This window comes from Opisthorchis viverrini (genome assembly GCF_000715545.1).
Source record: "Opisthorchis viverrini unplaced genomic scaffold opera_v5_185, whole genome shotgun sequence".
NCBI lineage: Eukaryota > Metazoa > Platyhelminthes > Trematoda > Opisthorchiida > Opisthorchiidae > Opisthorchis > Opisthorchis viverrini.
In genome coordinates this window covers 378,384-396,947 of record NW_008751843.1, presented here as the reverse complement: position 1 = coordinate 396,947, position 18,564 = coordinate 378,384, and the positions used below count along the sequence as shown (strand labels likewise).

General features: G+C 43.9%; 1 protein-coding gene across 1 annotated transcript in view; it reads right to left on the bottom strand.

Moving 5' to 3' along the window:
• Window positions 1-18,564, bottom strand: part of T265_14391 (hypothetical protein) — a gene marked incomplete at both ends in the record, with an annotated part of 49,777 nt that overhangs the window by 3,228 nt on the left and 27,985 nt on the right. Inside the window, 9 exons of the mRNA XM_009173426.1 lie at window positions 1,241-1,306; window positions 1,731-1,870; window positions 5,328-5,700; window positions 5,862-6,109; window positions 7,485-7,550; window positions 9,261-9,420; window positions 10,277-10,634; window positions 16,267-16,440; window positions 18,039-18,534. Coding sequence (XP_009171690.1) covers window positions 1,241-1,306; window positions 1,731-1,870; window positions 5,328-5,700; window positions 5,862-6,109; window positions 7,485-7,550; window positions 9,261-9,420; window positions 10,277-10,634; window positions 16,267-16,440; window positions 18,039-18,534 — 2,081 coding nt within the window. The remainder of the gene's footprint in view (window positions 1-1,240; window positions 1,307-1,730; window positions 1,871-5,327; window positions 5,701-5,861; window positions 6,110-7,484; window positions 7,551-9,260; window positions 9,421-10,276; window positions 10,635-16,266; window positions 16,441-18,038; window positions 18,535-18,564) is intronic.

Here is an 18,564-nt window from a genome sequence, read left to right as displayed (position 1 = left end):
GAATCAACCCGAATGAATTAGACTTAATTTGATATGAGTTGACTTGAAATGAGAGTGAAAATCAATCCTACAACATAATGGGCTACAAACCAAGAAAGGACAACATTCACGCCCATCGGAGCTCTGCTTGCATTATGTTTAGACGAACATGAGTTAGGGTGTACTGAGAAGCGGCTTTTGTGGTAACGGAGAATCAGGATATGCAAAAATAAACGAAATGCATGAGTATCTTAAGACGGGAACACGATTGTGGGAAACACAGAACAAACACCCATACCGATTTGAGCCATCATTGAAGTTCACTGTCAAACATGCGCGGTCTACGCATGACCAATAAAACTAAACGCATGGATTCAATACTGCTAAAAAGTTGGTGAAAAACTACTACAGAAATCCCGAGTTCCCATCAACCTTACTTCCAGATTGGAAGCTTGATTAGACATATGGAAAACTGAATAGTGACTTGCAAAGAAAAATGGCAATAAAGGGAGACCTGATCGAATCTCGTTTAGGGCATTTATTAGGCCGATTTTCAAGCTGTCGAGACACTTCCCGTTGATATAACACTGGTTACTAGAAAAAACATAAACGAAACATTTATTCCAGTGTTCCGTTGGTACTAACTTGATTGGGAAAACTACATGCGGACTGCCCAAGACCGAACGACCATATTTCCATAAAAACACCCACACAAACCCATATAAACACTTATGGGAAGTGATATCTCAATTAGTCGCACAGTCATACGAAGATACTAGATGAGTCATCAATGATTCAGCTTGAAACCGACGATTCGCTCTCCCTTTTCGACGTACACAAAGACAATGTCCCCAAATTATGGACAAAGATGGAGCGAATGTACCCGATAGATCGACACAGGTGACCGTCGTATCCCTCAGCTGATTCTATCCAGTTTCGGCCCTAGCTTCCGGTAAGGAGTAATAAATGGTTGTTCGTTACTCGATCCAATCGGTTGAAATTTGTGCGGTAACGGCCGTTATTCTGGAAATTTTCTTTAGTTTGTCATATATACATCGAAAGGCAACGTGAATGGTTTTCTGAACCATTGCAACCGATTGGTAGAGAGGAGCTTTGTAGATGTACAACAGAGTGGCTCACGACACGTTGAGAAGAGATGTCCACCCATCACCCAACCATTTCATTGTCATTTCCTTTTTACGTAATAATAATAATAATAATAATAATATCGAAAAGCGTAAAAATGATGCAAAAAACCCACTTTTGTGGATCAGACGGACCAGTGGGGCTACCAGTGCTATGCCCAGAATAAACTTCTTCGGAGTCCCTGAAGGAAAGATGTGGAATAGAAGTTATACATTACTTTGGGAAACTTTAAATGGGGTCAGGGAATTAGTGATCACAGATGAATCATAGTTTAAGTAACCGGGCTATTGTCTCTGATAATGAGCTTCGATGAACGAAATAGTATCCTGTGTGCGAGAATTTCAACTCTGATGAGTGGAGGAAGAAAGTAGCGTTGACCTTTGCTGAGTGATGTTTACTCCATAACCCTCTAGTGAATAAGTGTAAAATTTGGAACCAAAGTACTTTGTTTGCGTTCGACATGAAAGTGAAGGTATGACATGCATAGTATTGACGTGAGACATTTACCCCCCTCTGGGAAGAAGAGATCATCTGTGATTGCTTACTAGAAGTAGTCTCGCCTGAGATAACCGTTGAAGAACAATTTCAGTGACCGGACTACTCACTTGAAATAAACAACCTGACCGTTGTTCGGAACTGGTGACAGGAGAGCATTGTATGATGCGCACGAATGCCAGATCAAAGCGGAGCTGTCAGTAGACCAGTCATACATGCTCCACAGTTGAGTGACTCCGGGGAAGTTACACTAGAATTGAAAAATAAAGACAGTTATACGTATGCACCTCAAGAACAACAAGTAACTCTGACATGCGTTACACAAGATGGAAATAGTCGAGACCGACCAATGAGGAATATTGTCCTAGTCAAGAAGAACGTGGTAACCTCAAAAACATTTGCTATTTTTTCTTTATGGATTATTCCGGGTCACCAAAATCGTAATTTTCTCAACTGTTTTCATACAGTAGGGCAAATGACCATGGAAAAACAACAGACCATTTTTGACAAGACAGTGTTCGTTTTTTGTCCAGCATAATCAAACAACCATTCATTCACTCATTAATCGGAAAATATTTGCGCCAACCAGCAACCGATAGGCTGAGCTTTTCCCAGTTTGAGCAACAAGAGAATCGTATTTCCAGAACGGCTTCTGAGATTAGCGACACCATGATTCCGACCAAAGTTTATTAATAATCAAATGCCGATGTTAGTCTATCGCTCTGCTTATTCAGTCTAGCAATTGATCGCTCGACTGTCGCTGTGTCATACGTGATGGACCCGCAGGTTCTTACTGGCAAGCGTGAGGTCACACTGATGAGCAGCAAGCGGTTATAAGCAGAAATCATGCCTACGCCTCCAGTCACTGTTTTGACAGTTCCACAGTCAATGAAAACTGTTGAGCATGAAAAATACATAAGAAAGGGAAACGTTACAGCGGATTTGGTGTGCACCACATATCAAATGCTTTATTCTCTTGATTGCATTTAGTGAATAAGGTCTACAGTCGTAATAATAACAAATGACGTCAGTTTTTTTGCCATCCTGCTGATAGACATCTGCGTCTCTCGCAAGTATATAGAGGCAGTTTGTATTGAATCCTTATAGATGTTTTCCGTAGGCTGGTGGCGCAACTCGATAAAAAGTTCCTGAATAGTTTTCTGGATAACCGCACCAACAGAAATTCCTTACAACAGATCCATGTATTCAGTGCCGACATAAGAGTGTTCTTACAAAGTCATCGCCCATCATCTGCTGGCACGGCGACAACCTTATTTGCGAAGGACGCTGTCAACGTCTATTCCGCACCTCCATTTGTTTTGCTCATCCGTCAACCTCATTTATAGGTTTCGGTGTGTGGCGTGATGTTTTAAAACGAGACGAACACTTATACAAAAAACGCTTCTGTGATAGGTGTTTATGCAAGACTTCCCTAAGAATTCCCTTGCGATATGGATGGAGTACCTCCACTAGCGTGGTTCGGTATTCTAGGATGTATTAAAATAAAGGATGTCGTCGCTGTGAGGATTATAACCACAGACGACTAGAAGGATAGGATTCATCACGTTTCAACCTTGTATTAAACTGCTTGATTAAAGTTTCTTATGTGCAACGATGAATTCCGGTCATGGGACCATTGAAACAATGCCTGTGGACCAAGACATGACTTCCACTTACGATGGTGCCCATTCGTGTGGAGTGAATGGCAATCTCCCGATCGATCGCTTCAGTCATCCATACCGGGAAGAGTGAGAAACTAACGCAAACACGCGGATGACAGGTAAGATAAAGTGTCGTTGGATTCGTCTAGTAAAGCTATTAAGCGAAAGCCGTGTAGGAAATATAACTATTCTACCGAAACAAACTTGTGACCAAGCTATTAAGCGAAAGCCGTGTAGGAAATATAACTATTCTACCGAAACAACAGCAACTTGTGACCCAATCGACGGTTGGAAGTTGGCGTAAATATTATTTGAAACCAAACATACAAATGGTTGCACCAGTATGCACAGAAAAACGAAAGTTAATTAGAAACATCCTTGCATCATCAAGGTCAAAAACAATCTCATTAAAATTCTACGTGTTGCTTTCGGTGTTATAAGATGATGAGCTGACATCAGTATGTAGCCATCAGGGAACCCAGTAAAAGTTGACGGAACAAAAGGACGCCATAATTAAACAACGAGTTGGCCAGATAGTCGTTTCGACTTTGATCTTTCAACGTGAGTCATCATGGTGTGCTGTTTAGTGACTTTCCATGATTTAGTGGGATCAACTTTTTGATCAACCAGCTTTGGCCCAAATGAACAGAGCGGTTAGCACACTGAACCGAGACGACAGGTGATTGACACGACGCCAGTTACGCTTAGTAACAGCACATGAAGAAACCTCGTGGTACACACCACGTCGTCTGGTTATTTGTTGACAATCGGTATAGCAATGATGCTGCGGATATTCGTCAAAGTGGGATTGCGAGGCATTAAGAAAGTTTCAACCACCGCAGGGCAACAGGTAAGACGTAACTTATGGTGCGTCGTCGATGCAAGAGACTTGATCCGTGTATAACGGAAAGAAAAGTCTGGGATAACTAGGTTTTTCAACAACAGCGCCGACAATGAAGACAGCATGCTGAAGAGAGCCTTCTAGTGGCCTAAAGAAGTCGATATGGCCAGCTGGGATGTACGGATGTGCTGCGGAACGCCGGGTATGCAAATGAATAGTAAGCTGTTCATAACGATTCTGACGTATAGCCTGAACAGCGAAATTTATTAGCGCTTATATTCCCTAACCACGTAGTGGGGACGGCCAAGAAAACAGATTCAAACACGAAGACGCAATAATCGGCCCAGCGTGTTGCGCTACACACCTATGGGAATAATCTTGGGTACGTGCTGCCCACAGTTGAAAACCGCATTGCAACCTCAGCGTAGTCATGAAGAAAAACAGTCCACGTACAAGTGGCATGAACAAAAAAGCGTCCAGAGCTGGGCTCGAAGCATAAGCCATGGGCGATTGAAGCATATTGGAAAACAAAAATCGACTGAAACGCTTACTGAACATCACCATTCAGTAAGTTATTACATTGAAGAGGTGTTGTACTTCCAAGAAGGATGTTCTACTATGTTTACTTGTCTAGAAAATACTACAGACGAATCCTAAAGTCGTATACTGTCGCATTGCGGGCCTCATAGTTTGCAATATAGGTTCTCGTCCGTCACGAGGAGCAGACGCGGGACATAAGGTTTTTTATTGAGGGTTTAATACCGGAAATAGTTGACAGACATCAGTCGCACATAATAGTCCTATTTGGACGACCCTCTCCATGAAATGAAATGACAACTCGGGTTAGTCTACATCAAAACGAAGAAGTACTGGATTTGAGTCTCGCCCTCATTACAGTTCACCGGCAGTCCACATTCTTAGTTGGAATTTAAACTAGGGACATCTGAAATGCAAGATCAGTAATATAACAGCGCATGTAAGATTATCAAATCCGAATAGGTGAGGATAATCACTGGAGCATTGTTGTTGGTTTGTCTTTCGCGGGTAGTGATGATCAAACAGAACATTCCGGTGGAAATCCAGTGGGCCATCATAATTGGGATGACTTTGGAGACTATGAGTTACATTTAGCGGCTCTCACATTTACAAAGCATTTCACCCAGCAATGACCGCGAAGATATTTGTCAGAAAGTGAAGGAACTTACACGGGCGATGGACAGCCTATCTGCCGGTAGGCCCGACTGTTTTGTCATCCAACTCACGATGACTTCCCACCGAGTGGGACGATCGGCTGAAGCTGGTATGATCACTTCATGCCAGTGAGCGTCGAATGACATTGTTGACGGATACCAGCGACGCGCAAACACAAAACCAGCTGATGCTGACGGAGGTGAGATCCGACTTTTCGTCACAATCTCCTGATCGCTGAGGTTTGATCTATCAATCTCAGTGGGATCCGTAGGCATGAACTGTACCATTAGCCCTTGGTGTGGGTTATAGAAGGTGGAGAACACGTCACCGGGACTGAGCATGGGACCAGGGGTCGGTTCAATTGAACCGCACTTTCGCAAACGCAGTCTGGAGAGAATTGGAAAAGATTACAGAATCCTGACGCAATCAATACACAAAGAGGGCGGTATATCAAACGAACTATCAGAGCAGCACAATGAAGGGAGTAAAACTGGTGAGCGGCACAGAGTCAAAGAACACCCACGAGAATGTAATAAAAGCCAACTCACCTAGAAACGGGAAGATCAAGATGGTGAACTGTCCGGAGGAGTATGGCAACAGAAGCGAGGATTCGGTCGACAGTCCAACTTGCTCGACAGAACAGTGATATACGATCATCCCACACAGGTGATAATCGGGTTTCGATTGAACTAGAGTGGTCTGTACTGCTCGCAGACTTCAAACCCATGAGGTCCAAAACCCGTAGACTGAGCTTCTTCACGTCTTTGTCGAAGGCGCATTCGATCGCTACTCGCAGCTACACAGGACAAAACAAGGTAAATCAGGATGGTTACGCCACCTTGCCGCCGGCCAGCAAGAACCTCACAGGAGTTACGAGATACCTTACACATTGCTGAGTGACTGCTGCATTAACGGTTTCAATGACGTATTCACTGGCTACACAAACTATGGCATGTATACTAATCAAGTAAAACATCCAGAGGTTACTAATAATATCATACGCAGCTAAGAGATGGGAAACGAAGCTGCAGGCCTCAGGTGAACTTGCTTAACCGCATATTGCAGATAGCAGCTTTATGCCCCGAAAACAAAATGCGTCGGTGTGGTCTCTACATAACTTTCACTAAGGACCAGGTAGGCAGAAGAGCAAGGAAGCACTACACACCTTTGGTTGGTCATCGAAATAGGAACTTTGACCAAAGCCCACTCATAACGGTAACTACAGTATGTCTAACCGCGTCTGCGAGAAAACATCGTTTTTTAACCGAAACGGGGTCCCATGAAAGAAAACGCACGTTTTTTCAGCTGCGATTCTTGAGCAACATGAATCCCAGGACCTCACTGCCCTCATGCTCCCATCGTATAGGGCAAAGCGATTTTTCCCACAGGCTGTTTCGTAATACGATTACTCTTAGTATGGGGACTTGGTGCCCTGGTTGCTCACACTGGGCAATCCTGACATGGTTTAACGTTGAGGAGAAAAGTTTCGACCAGATTGGCCATCAATGAAAACGACTTCAATATGTAGAAATTGCTGGGGAAGAAACACATCCATGTTGACAGGATAAGCTAAATACCGTCTTGATTTTCAATGTCGTGCATTCTACAAACACTTGGTTGAAGACACGGGTATATGTAAAACCGGTAGTAGATCTTGTGTGGTGCCGTGCATCCCATCAACGGCGGACTTCCTTAAAGTGGATGGTACTGATTTCCGTCATTTGATTCATGTTTGGTCGTTTGGCTCTGAAAATGATTTTGCCAACTCCAAATCGAAGTAAGTTCATCGTCGTGTTTACGGAGAGATTCAGCGATGTAGGCATATATCTGCCAGTAGTTCGCGCAAAGTAAGACATATCACATCCTTCAAAAGTGACCGCTGACGGAACTAGCCGACAGAGTGTAAATCGGGACCGGTTTGTTAATCTTAATATCCCAGCATAGCACTGTATAGTTTGAAAGGGTGAACAGTGTATGTGGCTACGTGAGGGCAACAAGACGGACAATACCTAACCAGATAGGCGGACAAAATACGATCATTGAGTGGATTCGTGTGAAACCACCAAAGGGAATATAAATAGGAAATGAGCGATAAGTAGTTCGAAGATAATCACACTAAGAGTTGAGTGAACCATGGAAACAAAGTCGGGACATAGAATGGGTTGACGTACCGTATCTGTGGCAGTAACTTGTCCCAGGTCACCGGAGAGGTTCCGTTGGTTTACAGACAATTGAATCTGAAAAGCGGAATATGCGAGAGGGCAAAACTGAGGCGAACACGTTCATTAAGATGGAGCAGTTAGCCAACAGTCATGGAAGACGGGCTATTGTGGCATTGTTGGTCAACTTTCTCATATATCCAGCTCTGCGATGTCACTGCACACAGATTGACCGATCCATTGAGGCATGCTGCGTACAGCTCTGGGCATACATTGGACATGCACCGGAATCGACTGAATGATAGAGTGTAAAGTCGGTAGCATACGAAAGTCTGTTGGTTTTCCAGGAAGGTGATTAGCGCAGCATCCGTCCGCGCTTTTCTGTCACGCAACAAAGGAGAGTTTGAGCCTAGGTCGCATAAATGTGATATCTGTACCTCCTACGTTTCAGGAAGTCAAACTTCTATCATATACAATCTTCCGTTGATGAAGTCCATGGTGCTTGGAGCATAATGCATCTTGGGTTAGAGGCAGCGCGATCGTCATTGGAGTAATAATTTATGTTTTTTGGGGTGCGGGAAAAGTGGTGTTAGCGGCGAACAGATTTCCGACAGCAAATTTCGCGAAAATGTCAACATTTTTCTCGGCGTTAGCCAAATTCAAACCGGCTGAGTGTACAGCTAGTACAGGTGAAAAGGACTAGTCTCAACATCGACACATTAGGCACAGGCAAACACAAGCCGTTTACCACTGGTATACATACAAGAGCGGATTCAAGCAACCTAAACTTATGTCTGGTCATTAACTTCATTTGACTTCCTGCTTGAAAAACTTCTGCAACCTTATCACAAGAAAACACTTGCAATTTTAACTTACGGAACATGAAGTGTACCAAGGCATAGACGTAATGCACTACTCATAAGGTTGCTGAAAACTCTTCGACAGCCTGCGACCGGTTACGCTCTTCTTTGGGCTCATCAGGTAGGCACAGTCCAAGGCATGTCCATCATATGATTCAGTCGGTCCTTCTGACCCAGCCTAACTGCACATTTCAATCAAGACTCCGTCAAGCAACTGTAATCACTGCACCTTACCAACTGAGGTCATATAGGAGGTAGATACCAAACTATTATGGTTCAAGGTAACATGTAGGTGTATTAATCATTCCTGCGTAAAACTGGCCGAACTGCTACTGAAATCGCTTGACGGGAGATGGGGAATCTTTTTTGAAAAAGCGCTCACGTGAGAGGACCCGGAAGCACAACACGCCTCGAGAAGACAGCTGAGTTACTCAGCCCCAATCAGCTCAATTCGGCTGGTACTAATGTCCAGATAATTAACCAACATAGTATCGAAGCACATCTAGGTCTTAACTATTAGGTGTTTTGCTGCGTTGGATAGAAACTACAATCGACTCGCACTACGAGATAGAGAGCAGCAACTCTGGCAGACTGAGGCAAATAGTGGGCATAATTTGGTATGCGCCGAAACTCATTTGAAAATACAAGTTGTTTGATATAGCGGCAAAACATTTGGTTAAGTAGACAGTGGTAGTAAGTAAGCAAATGAAGCAAACGTTGGTGAACCTGTAGCAACACGAAAGTCAATTTTATGCGTATACAAACAAAGGATGGTCTACGTGCACTTTTGGTAGACTGTGCATGAGTAACCGATGCTAGCAGACAGTCAGTTTGGGTTTCAGTACTACTGTTGTTAAACGAATCAACGAAAACTCATTAAATGGTTGAAAGTCAATAGTTTTAAATAGAACAATCAAAACTACCCTACCTTTACACGATCCAGTTCCAAATTCAGGTGGTTGGCTAAACAGCATATAAACTGTTCAACACTCATGCGCTTATCAAAGCGCACGCGAAGGGATTGCATGGCATCACTGGTTGAAGACGGTGATAAGGAATCCATCGAAGCAGGTTCGAAGATACAAAGCCTTGGAGAAACGCAGAAGTAGAAACATAAACTCCATGCATTTACTCCATCAGGGGAGTAAGGGAAAGTGGGACACAGGACATAACAAGCACCGTTATACATGGCTATGCAATGGTACAGTGGTGGTTCCTGCAAAAAATGTTCATGGGTTGGACTTCGTGCCCTAGATAAGATCCACTCATGTACTACTCATCCTCTACGTTACGCACCTGGCTCTTATAGTGTTGGGAGTTGAGTTTGTCAAATACAGACTATCCGGTCATAAGAGTGTGGTTAATTATGGCCAACTGGGATCAGCGGGATTTCTCCACGATCTTGAGCGTCAATTCACTATAAGCAGCGCACTATTGGTGAAACAAAGTAACAAATCAATGAAAGAGAAACGCTATCAACAAGTAACAGCTTAAGGAAGAAAGCGACAGCAGCTGTAGGTGTGCTAAGACCGGGCAAAAACAAGTGAGGTGCCAACTTCTCGTGATGCTGTTAGCCGTCACTGGCACTGCTCGCTCAATTGTCCACTAAATGTTAGTAGGATGGACACGCAGATATCAGTCCATTGGAATCAACGTTTAGCCATCCTATACACATAAACATTTGTTTATATCAAATATACATCTAATCATATATTTGCGTGACACACGGTCACAACATCAGATGAAGCGCCAATACGAAGTGCTAGATTGTTCACACGGCAATGAAATGTGTCCGCCGTGTTATTTAGGACCACCCAGCTCATTATAGTTTGAGCCGATTGTGTTAAATACTGAACGTAATTCTGGTCCCAGTGTCCCATTCCACGCGACAACAGGCGTACGCTTGCCAGGACTACTTTCGATTCCAAATAATGGGAGAATTACCTCACAGGTTTCAAAGAGTCTGTCAACCACTGTTTGTTTACAGATAGACTGTTTGTTAGCACACCAGATGCGTCTGCTGTGTCAACAGACATTGCCCTCTCTCCTTGTAAGGGTAGGTTTGTGTAGGACGAGGAGAGTGATCGCCGTTGCAGGCGCTGTTCATCTGTCTTCAGCTGATCCAAATGTGACTGAGAGTTGGTTCGCCGTCGACACAATGGACGGGGGGAGCCAAACGGAGAAGCCGATTGTTCCGAACTGCCACAATGTGCTGCCACCGAACAACCAGAATCCGTCGAACTGACGTTGCTAGCCGTTGTAGATACTTGGTAACCCCCTGTCCCGCAGTGTTTGTTTTTTACTGTGAAGAGATGAAGAATAAAATTACAGCTGTAGAGGACTGATGCAACATAAGCCATTCGCCCAATAAAAGCCACTGATCATCAGTAACATCTCAGGATTCAGTTGGATAAACAAACGATGAAGTGTAAAAACGAGCAAGTACAAAGTTTTTATGAGAACGACCAACAGTATGGGAATCACGCTTGTCTTCTGAAAGCGTCATCCTTCATCGCAAGATGGGAGAGGACGGTGATAAGGCGAAAACTGACCACAGTAGACACTCAGCCTGGGAAGATTTCACTACTAAAGTAGGTCAGTTCTATCGCACTCAATGCCATCGGGAGCTCTAAAGGTGCAGCAGAATTCTCTCGCTGTAATTTTTTTGTAACGATGGTTCTCTAGGGAGACTTTTCACGATGCAACTCGCGCCCCCACAACCTTAGCCACTAAAACCATATGACTCCTCTCCTACATTCCATCATAAGGGTTCTGAGTACGGCAATCTCTTGTCCTGTATAAGTTTTGGGGTAAAAGCGAAAATTGGATCCGTCTGGATCACGGTAGAACACCTCATTGAAGGCCAAATAACTTTTCATAGACATTTCTCTACGAACAACAGAGTAACGAAATCCTCTAAAACACTGATATGCTATTGGAACCCAATGGACGCTGCCCTGAACTGTTCGTCCAGAGCACGTCACTGGGTTTCCGGGATTCCTGGCATTTTATCAAACTGGTAACCAAGGATCCAATATTATGTCTTTAAACGGTCTCCACACTGCACGTGCCAGAACGAAGAAGACGAGCGGGGTAGGCATATATTCCAGTGAGATGGATATAGACCGCGTGGCCATCTGTAAAGCAGTTCCCGGAAACCTTCACGGCGGACGAATGGCAGCGGTAAGCGTTTAACCCACGTTTCCTGCTTATTGATCGTTATATCTCCGATGCACCAGGTAGATGTTTTGGTGATTTATTGTCTCTGTATTCGGAGGCAAACTCTCAAAAGCATACAGACCCATAATTTGTGACAACTGGCTCTACTACTGGTTCGAACCCGATCTCCGCCTCTCGACTTTCCCTGTCTGGGTTTGGGCAACCTGGCAGTAGCCCAGCCCTCGTGTGGCATGGCAGCTAGGCACCGAAAGTTTGCTACAGCTAGCTACCGCCTAACACCATGTTACCGGATAACCCCAATTTACCCGTACACAACATCCGCAGTGAAACCGATGCACTATGGTTAAACTCTGTAACAGCATATTCGACTACCACGTGTATAAAGGTTCATGAGTGAACGATAAACATGAATGGAGTAAGCTGGTTCACGTGGCTATAGTTTGGTGTGTACCGTGTGATGCTCAATATACGATCAAGTTCCGGTAACCATGCTTATGAAGTTCAGAATGGTACGAATATCACCTAACTCTAGATTTAGGTGGGAATTCTCCATGGTTCAAGGGAAGCCAAAATATCGATTACACCTGGATCGACTGCAAGGCCTTCGATCGCGTTAAAGCATCAGTAACAGTCAATTTAAATGTTATGCAGTTTCAGATGTCGACAACGCTTGGTTTCTAGGAAAATACCCAACTATAAAGAAACTTCTTTCAACTGAGATTTCATATCCAAATACCCATAGCCCATATACAGAAACTGAGATGGATGTTGTATGCTTTCAGAGTTGTCTCGCCCTCAGGCTTATGTGTCTTATGGCCGGTATTGACTGGTGAAGAATGCAACACTGGTTGGAGGGAATGTTCAATACTGCCATTGAAAAGAACATAGTGATTGAATGGACGAATCCACCTTCACAGTACGACAACAAGCGGACGTCACAACACTTGAAGATTTATCAACGACCTAGACTAAACCAACACAATCCTACATAAGGCAGGATTGATGGATCCCACGCAAAACCACCTAAGCTGAACCAGATGTAGGACGCGATCAAAGAAGTGGTAATCGTTGTCCCAAAACCGGAGGTAATACCTGCCTTTAGTTCCAGGAGTTGGATGTCACACGAAGTGAATTCGACTGACTCGCTACACTGTGCGTAGTTCGACAAAACCACCCCTGTTTATTTTTATCTCGTAGTTTTGCCTTTCATGGGCCAACTGAACCCACCAGAACTACCATCAGGTAAATGAAAAATCTGTCACTGTGGTCGTTCATTCAATTTTGAATGTCAATTAGCTATAGATTCACTATAGTTTCTCAGACTTTGCAATTCACTCAACAAACGCAGAAAGAATTCCGAAGGACGAAAGTTCAAACGGACGTGAAGATTGATGATGCAGTGAGTTACGGCAGTTAGGCACCAGTATGTGTTTCTGGTGTATTGCTCACAATGACGATGACGCTGATGATGCACTCAACATGGATGGACTAGATTATGCATCATCTTCAGTGGTAAAACCGTCTACACATCGCGCGGTGGTAATAGCTGTCGGTTTCGTACACCGATGATTTGGGGAGGTGCGGAGGCGGTAGTTGATATGACTGATGCGTGAATACGTTAACGGTGGACTTTACATTGGAGATTGGGGGGAGAGGAGCTATGCATTGAAGGCGACAGCATTGATGCACGATTGCTATGGACAGCCCGACTGGGCCATGTCAGATAGCGTCTTTAAACATTGGTGAGTCTTTTATCGGAGGCCCATCCAGGGAGACGGCAATGACGAGTGCAGCTGAAGTTGCTGGCAATGGCTTCCATACTTCGCTGCTAAGTAACTGTTTGACCTCTCCTGGCTCGTTTCCACCTTCTGCGTGGTTGCTCGAAAAAGACTCTCTAAGGAATTCGATCGACTGGTGCATGGAGCTCCAGACAAACCAAGTGCGTGTGATCAGTTAAACTATCGTCGGAGAGTTATATCCTTCGGGACTTAGAGAATTCAGCATTATTAATCTAATATTCTCACCAGACTTGGGTGTTGGGTTCCGGGCTCGGGCCTATACAAAAGTGCATCAGCATACTACACTGTGCAGGCGTGGAGCATACATCATGATTGCATCAATGAAGGGGTTAAGAAGGAAGGCTGAAAGATGGCAGCACTGCCTGACACCATTCGAAGCATGGAACACAGATGGGATCTTATTGCGGAAATTCAGGGGTCCATGGGGGTCGGCATACAAGCACTTTCCGTGCGGCCAAGAATCTATGGAGGACACCGTATCGGACAGGTCCAGTAGACAGCAACGAAGGGAGAATGTTTTCCAACGGGGATAAGAAATTTCATATGGATGATGCAGAGAAACCAATGGACTATGGAGACGACCTCGGAGAACAAAAAAAATTGGCGAAGCATGATCAAGGCGGTAACCTCTCCCCAATTAGGATTGCAATATCTGCACATGGGGGATCAGTTAGCCAGATCAGATGGGGAGCGAAGTGGTAGATCCTTAGGGCTACAGGCTGTTTCTAATACCCAAACCCAAGATCCGGGTAAAAAACACGTAATCCCGAAAGGCAACCGTATACTCTACCTAGCTGATTAAATCATGGATTTATCTTCAGAATGTTCAAGCACTGAGATAGTAATCTCACGGCCCGATCTTACGCAGCTGATTGTTTGTCATACTGGGAAACCAAGGCAGTATTGCATCCCATATAATTCACAGGCTTGCCAAGGTAAGCATTAAAGTTTTCGTTCAGTTGAAAAGAATGACGCTGAAATGAAGAATGGAAGCAGCTTGCCGATTACAGCTCGGGCGTGTCTTTCCGTCTATACTGTGTGAACTTCGGCTTTTAATAAAGGTCAGTGTTGTTTTTTAAAACATTTTTATGGATTTGTAAGGAACTTGCACCACCAAGGCATATTATGTGGCGTAACTAGAGTTCGTTGCCTCTTGTATCAACACCCAGCAACTTTCGCCAATAATATTTACTTCACAGACGAAGCGTGCGTAGTAAAGAGCCGAGACATCACAAGAAAATATGGTGGCTCCAAAAAGATCTCGGAAGCAATGTCATAATCAATATCAATCACAATCCAGACAAGACAAGGTATTTCTCTAATAAAAAAGGCTGAAACCTATTATTGGAACTGCCTTGCTAGTGTGGTTGAAGAACCTATGGTGATCAGAACAGACATGTTCAAAAGACTGTGTACACGAGTTTGCCAACTGAGGGACACATTCAGACATGAAAACAACAACCGATCAATACAAAAAAAGCCACTAATTCAGTGACATGATTAAAAAGCCATCTTCTTCAAAAAAACGAGTGACCCTGTGATTGCTTCGCGCCGCCACAACAGAGTAATAGCTTCAACATTAGACATGGTAGGACCTTCACCTCGCAATTTCACCCTGCAAGTTGAGCCAGTATATTCTGGGAAACCATGCTCTTTCATCCTTACAGACTAAACTTTTGGTTGGTAGTTGATCACTATAGCGTTAGGTCACGAGTGGCTGATCAATCGTAGCTCCACAAACTTGATAAATTAAATAAATCAGATGGTCGATTCAAACACCGCAGTTGGCCACCTATGTGAACGCGCTTGGAACAACCAAAATATGAGCGCGGACACAAAGGTTGTTGCGCGGCCTTCACTTATGTATAACAGCGAAGAATGACCGCACTTCCGAGAGATACATTAAAACGCTTGGGGAGGTTTCGCTTACAGTGCCTGAGTAGGACCCTGCTAATTCAATAGTCACATTGAACATCGAGTGAAAATTAACGCACAACCCGCTGCGCTGGTTAGGTCACGTAAATAAGGATGATCAGTAACCCCGTTCCGAAACAGCTTATGGTCATTTAGGGAATGGAGCAACAACGGCCGAACTTTCGTTGTTGGGACTATTTGGAAACTGCTTTGAAAACTAGCTACCGTTTCCAATCTATGGATCTAGCCGTCCGACGAACTACCTTAAAAGCCACTGTTATGATAAGTTATTAAGAGTGAGTGGTTAACCGCCTAAATTGAAAAAAAGGTAAATGACGCCAGCACTTTTGGGTGCTGTAGGTGCACTTTAGGTGCCCATTGTTATGCCATCATACATAGGCCGGGTGGTGGTTATCGATGGACTTCCATGTGCTTGTTAGGCCTGTCTTATTCTCCCGGTGCTCATATTAGTATCATTGGATTGCAAATAGCAGCCGATTTGGGTAGTAGTGTAACAACTTTGCACGGTTGTCTAGTGGCTGAGCCACTGATCAGTGGCAGATCGGTTTTGAGGCAATCCTATTCAACAAGCCCATATGTAATAGAAGAGGAGACTAAATAAACAGTAGAACGCAGTGGGAATATAAAGTGAGCTGAGCACCTCCGTTGATAGTTAGGGCCCTGCACCACGTAGAAAAATGTTGCGAGCCAAACATTTTTATCAGCTCTTGGACGGGGTCAACTAATTGATGAAAATCATGGAATCGGCGTCTTCTAACTCGGCACCATAACATTCTTAGACTCTCTGGTGGCTTCCTCCAGTTCATCTCTAGTGTGCAAAATAACGCACGTTGAGGCAAGTGACTGGTAGCCATACGGAGATCATAATGCAACCATTGAAGCGAAGACTATAATCGTTATGCTACGAGTGTGTCGGATAAACTGGTCAGAAACACGTGCGTAACTCAGTAGTCACGAAGATATTCAGTTAGTACGTACGAAAATGAAAGTAACAACAGCATGATTCACAAAATTACTCACGCAACAAATCTGACCATGCAGCCGGGTTTGTGAGTTCAGCTAACGTGGTGTGACACTCTTCTGCAGTGGACTCATCGCCACCAGTAACTGGGGAGGATGTGGGTAGGCAGTCGTCCAAATCCATTGGTACAGAGCCCGAATAGAGGAGCTGCCACTGAACTAGCGCTAATTCAACTGAAAGTTCAACAAAAAGCGGATATGAGATGGCATGAAAGCCATTAAGCTGCAACGATGTATTCTGTAGAATTACTACGGATGCATATATATATATATACATATATATATATATACATATACGTATATATAAATAATCACATCACTAGCTGTGGGGCGGTCCATATCCCAATCGGATACACCCAGAGTACGACGACCCTACTTGAGAATACCTTATTTCTAGAAAGTTCACGAGAAGTTTATCCTGTCTGACTAGTTGTGGGACGAGTTAGCTCCATCACCCTCAGTTCTGTAATCAGGTACGTTCCATCTTGAACATTGGAACACTGTCAGTAAAATACCATCCGCAAGATGCCAGTGACAATTCGAATGTGTAGAATCCGTTAAGGCACCAACGACTGAGGCGGGTTTCATCCAATGACAGTTATCGGCAGCACACTGTCAGCAAACATGGCGAGAAGTTGAAGCAATTCCTTCTACCGTTATGTCACTAGCTAATGAAGGGGAATGATGATTGATTACACTACCTCAATCAATCGTAACACAACGTATGGCTTCCGTATTGAGAGGGAGACGACGACGAAACACAAAATCAAGAAAAGCTACAAAAAATTTGGTGAATGCCACGGGTGATTCTTCGGTTCCAGGAAGATAGTTCAGTTAATGACAACGGTGACTTAAATACCACCTTTAAATAGTCCCACACTGATCTATAACTCATTTTTATCCCGATTTGATGGAACAGGAAATTCATTAACTGTTCTAGAACCAATGAGCATGTTTAAAAATGGAGATAATGTTGTCAAATCAGCCCTCCATTCTACTGACAATGGACCGAATTGGTACTACGGGCTCAAATAAGGATAATCCTTAGAAACGCAAACATATGGTTAAATTCTTCCACAAATGGACTAGCAAATTCAGTTGTTGTCATGATTATTCTTTGTGCTCACATTATCGTTTTGTATTAACCATGCTTTCGCCTTCATTTTCAGCTAATGTATGTCTATTCTTAGACAAGTAAAGCGCTATTCATTCTTGTTCTCGCGCCCAATCAGAATCGATATTCTATTCGTAACATTTGTCAGATAAAAATAGAGACCTGGTCAATACCTCCCAACGAGGAGCTCACTTTCAGACTCATTCAGACTAGGTCCATATTGGATAGGCAGTTTATTAAATATCACAAGTTAATGGGACACTTAGTTCAAGTGAGAAATGGATTTTTCAAGGGGTCTTCAGGGAAGACTGAAGAGTTCGCGGCCTCCTGAACTTAGAGATGTCTCCGGGTATCCATATAGGCACCCCCTATCGAGGGACGTTAGTGATGATTAAAAGAGGACCAGCAAAGGTTTGGGGGGAATTCCGCTAAGCCTGGGTTTTGAGATGTACCACAAGCTGCTGTGTTATTACCTGGACGAGAATGACCTCCGAAGGTCACAGGTTATCCACACGGTCACTGGGCTTCATGTGACAGAAATCAATTAGTTGCACTCAAACTCCGCCGGTGTGTTACGCTTTATTCTGAATCAATATTTAGACTAAGAAGTATGGGATATTGTTTACTTTGGAAAGAGCGCCAGAAATCTTTCACTTACTTTCACTTTGGGTCGGATACTGCAGAGGAACTTCTATGACAAACAGATGTTCATCAACAATTTTCGCGAGGTGATGCAGGCGGTGGGAATCAGTTCGTGGGTCAAGTGACTCTGGCACACCGGATTGCCAGCGACCACGCTTGGCATCACTGTCGATGGACAACCTGTCCTCATTTGAACACTGGCCAGACAAGTTGTCGAATTCAGGACCTAAATCTACGTAAACGCGAGCAGTTTCGCCCTTTTGATAATTGTAGCTGTTGGACAAATCCACAATGCTTTCAGTGAAGAGAGAAGCCAACTTTGTATTGTGATGGACATCAGAAGATAGCAGGAAAGCCCATTCTGGGAAACCCTGTTGAATCCACCGGTCTCGTGAGCCATGACAGGACTGATCAGCGATGAGTTGGAACTGAGCACTCCAACAAGGACGACAAGATGAGATTTCGTCTCCACTGTCGTTTGGTAAAACTGTGGCACGAGGACCTGTGAAAAGCTGGTGTTGAAAAAGGGTTAATGAAATATC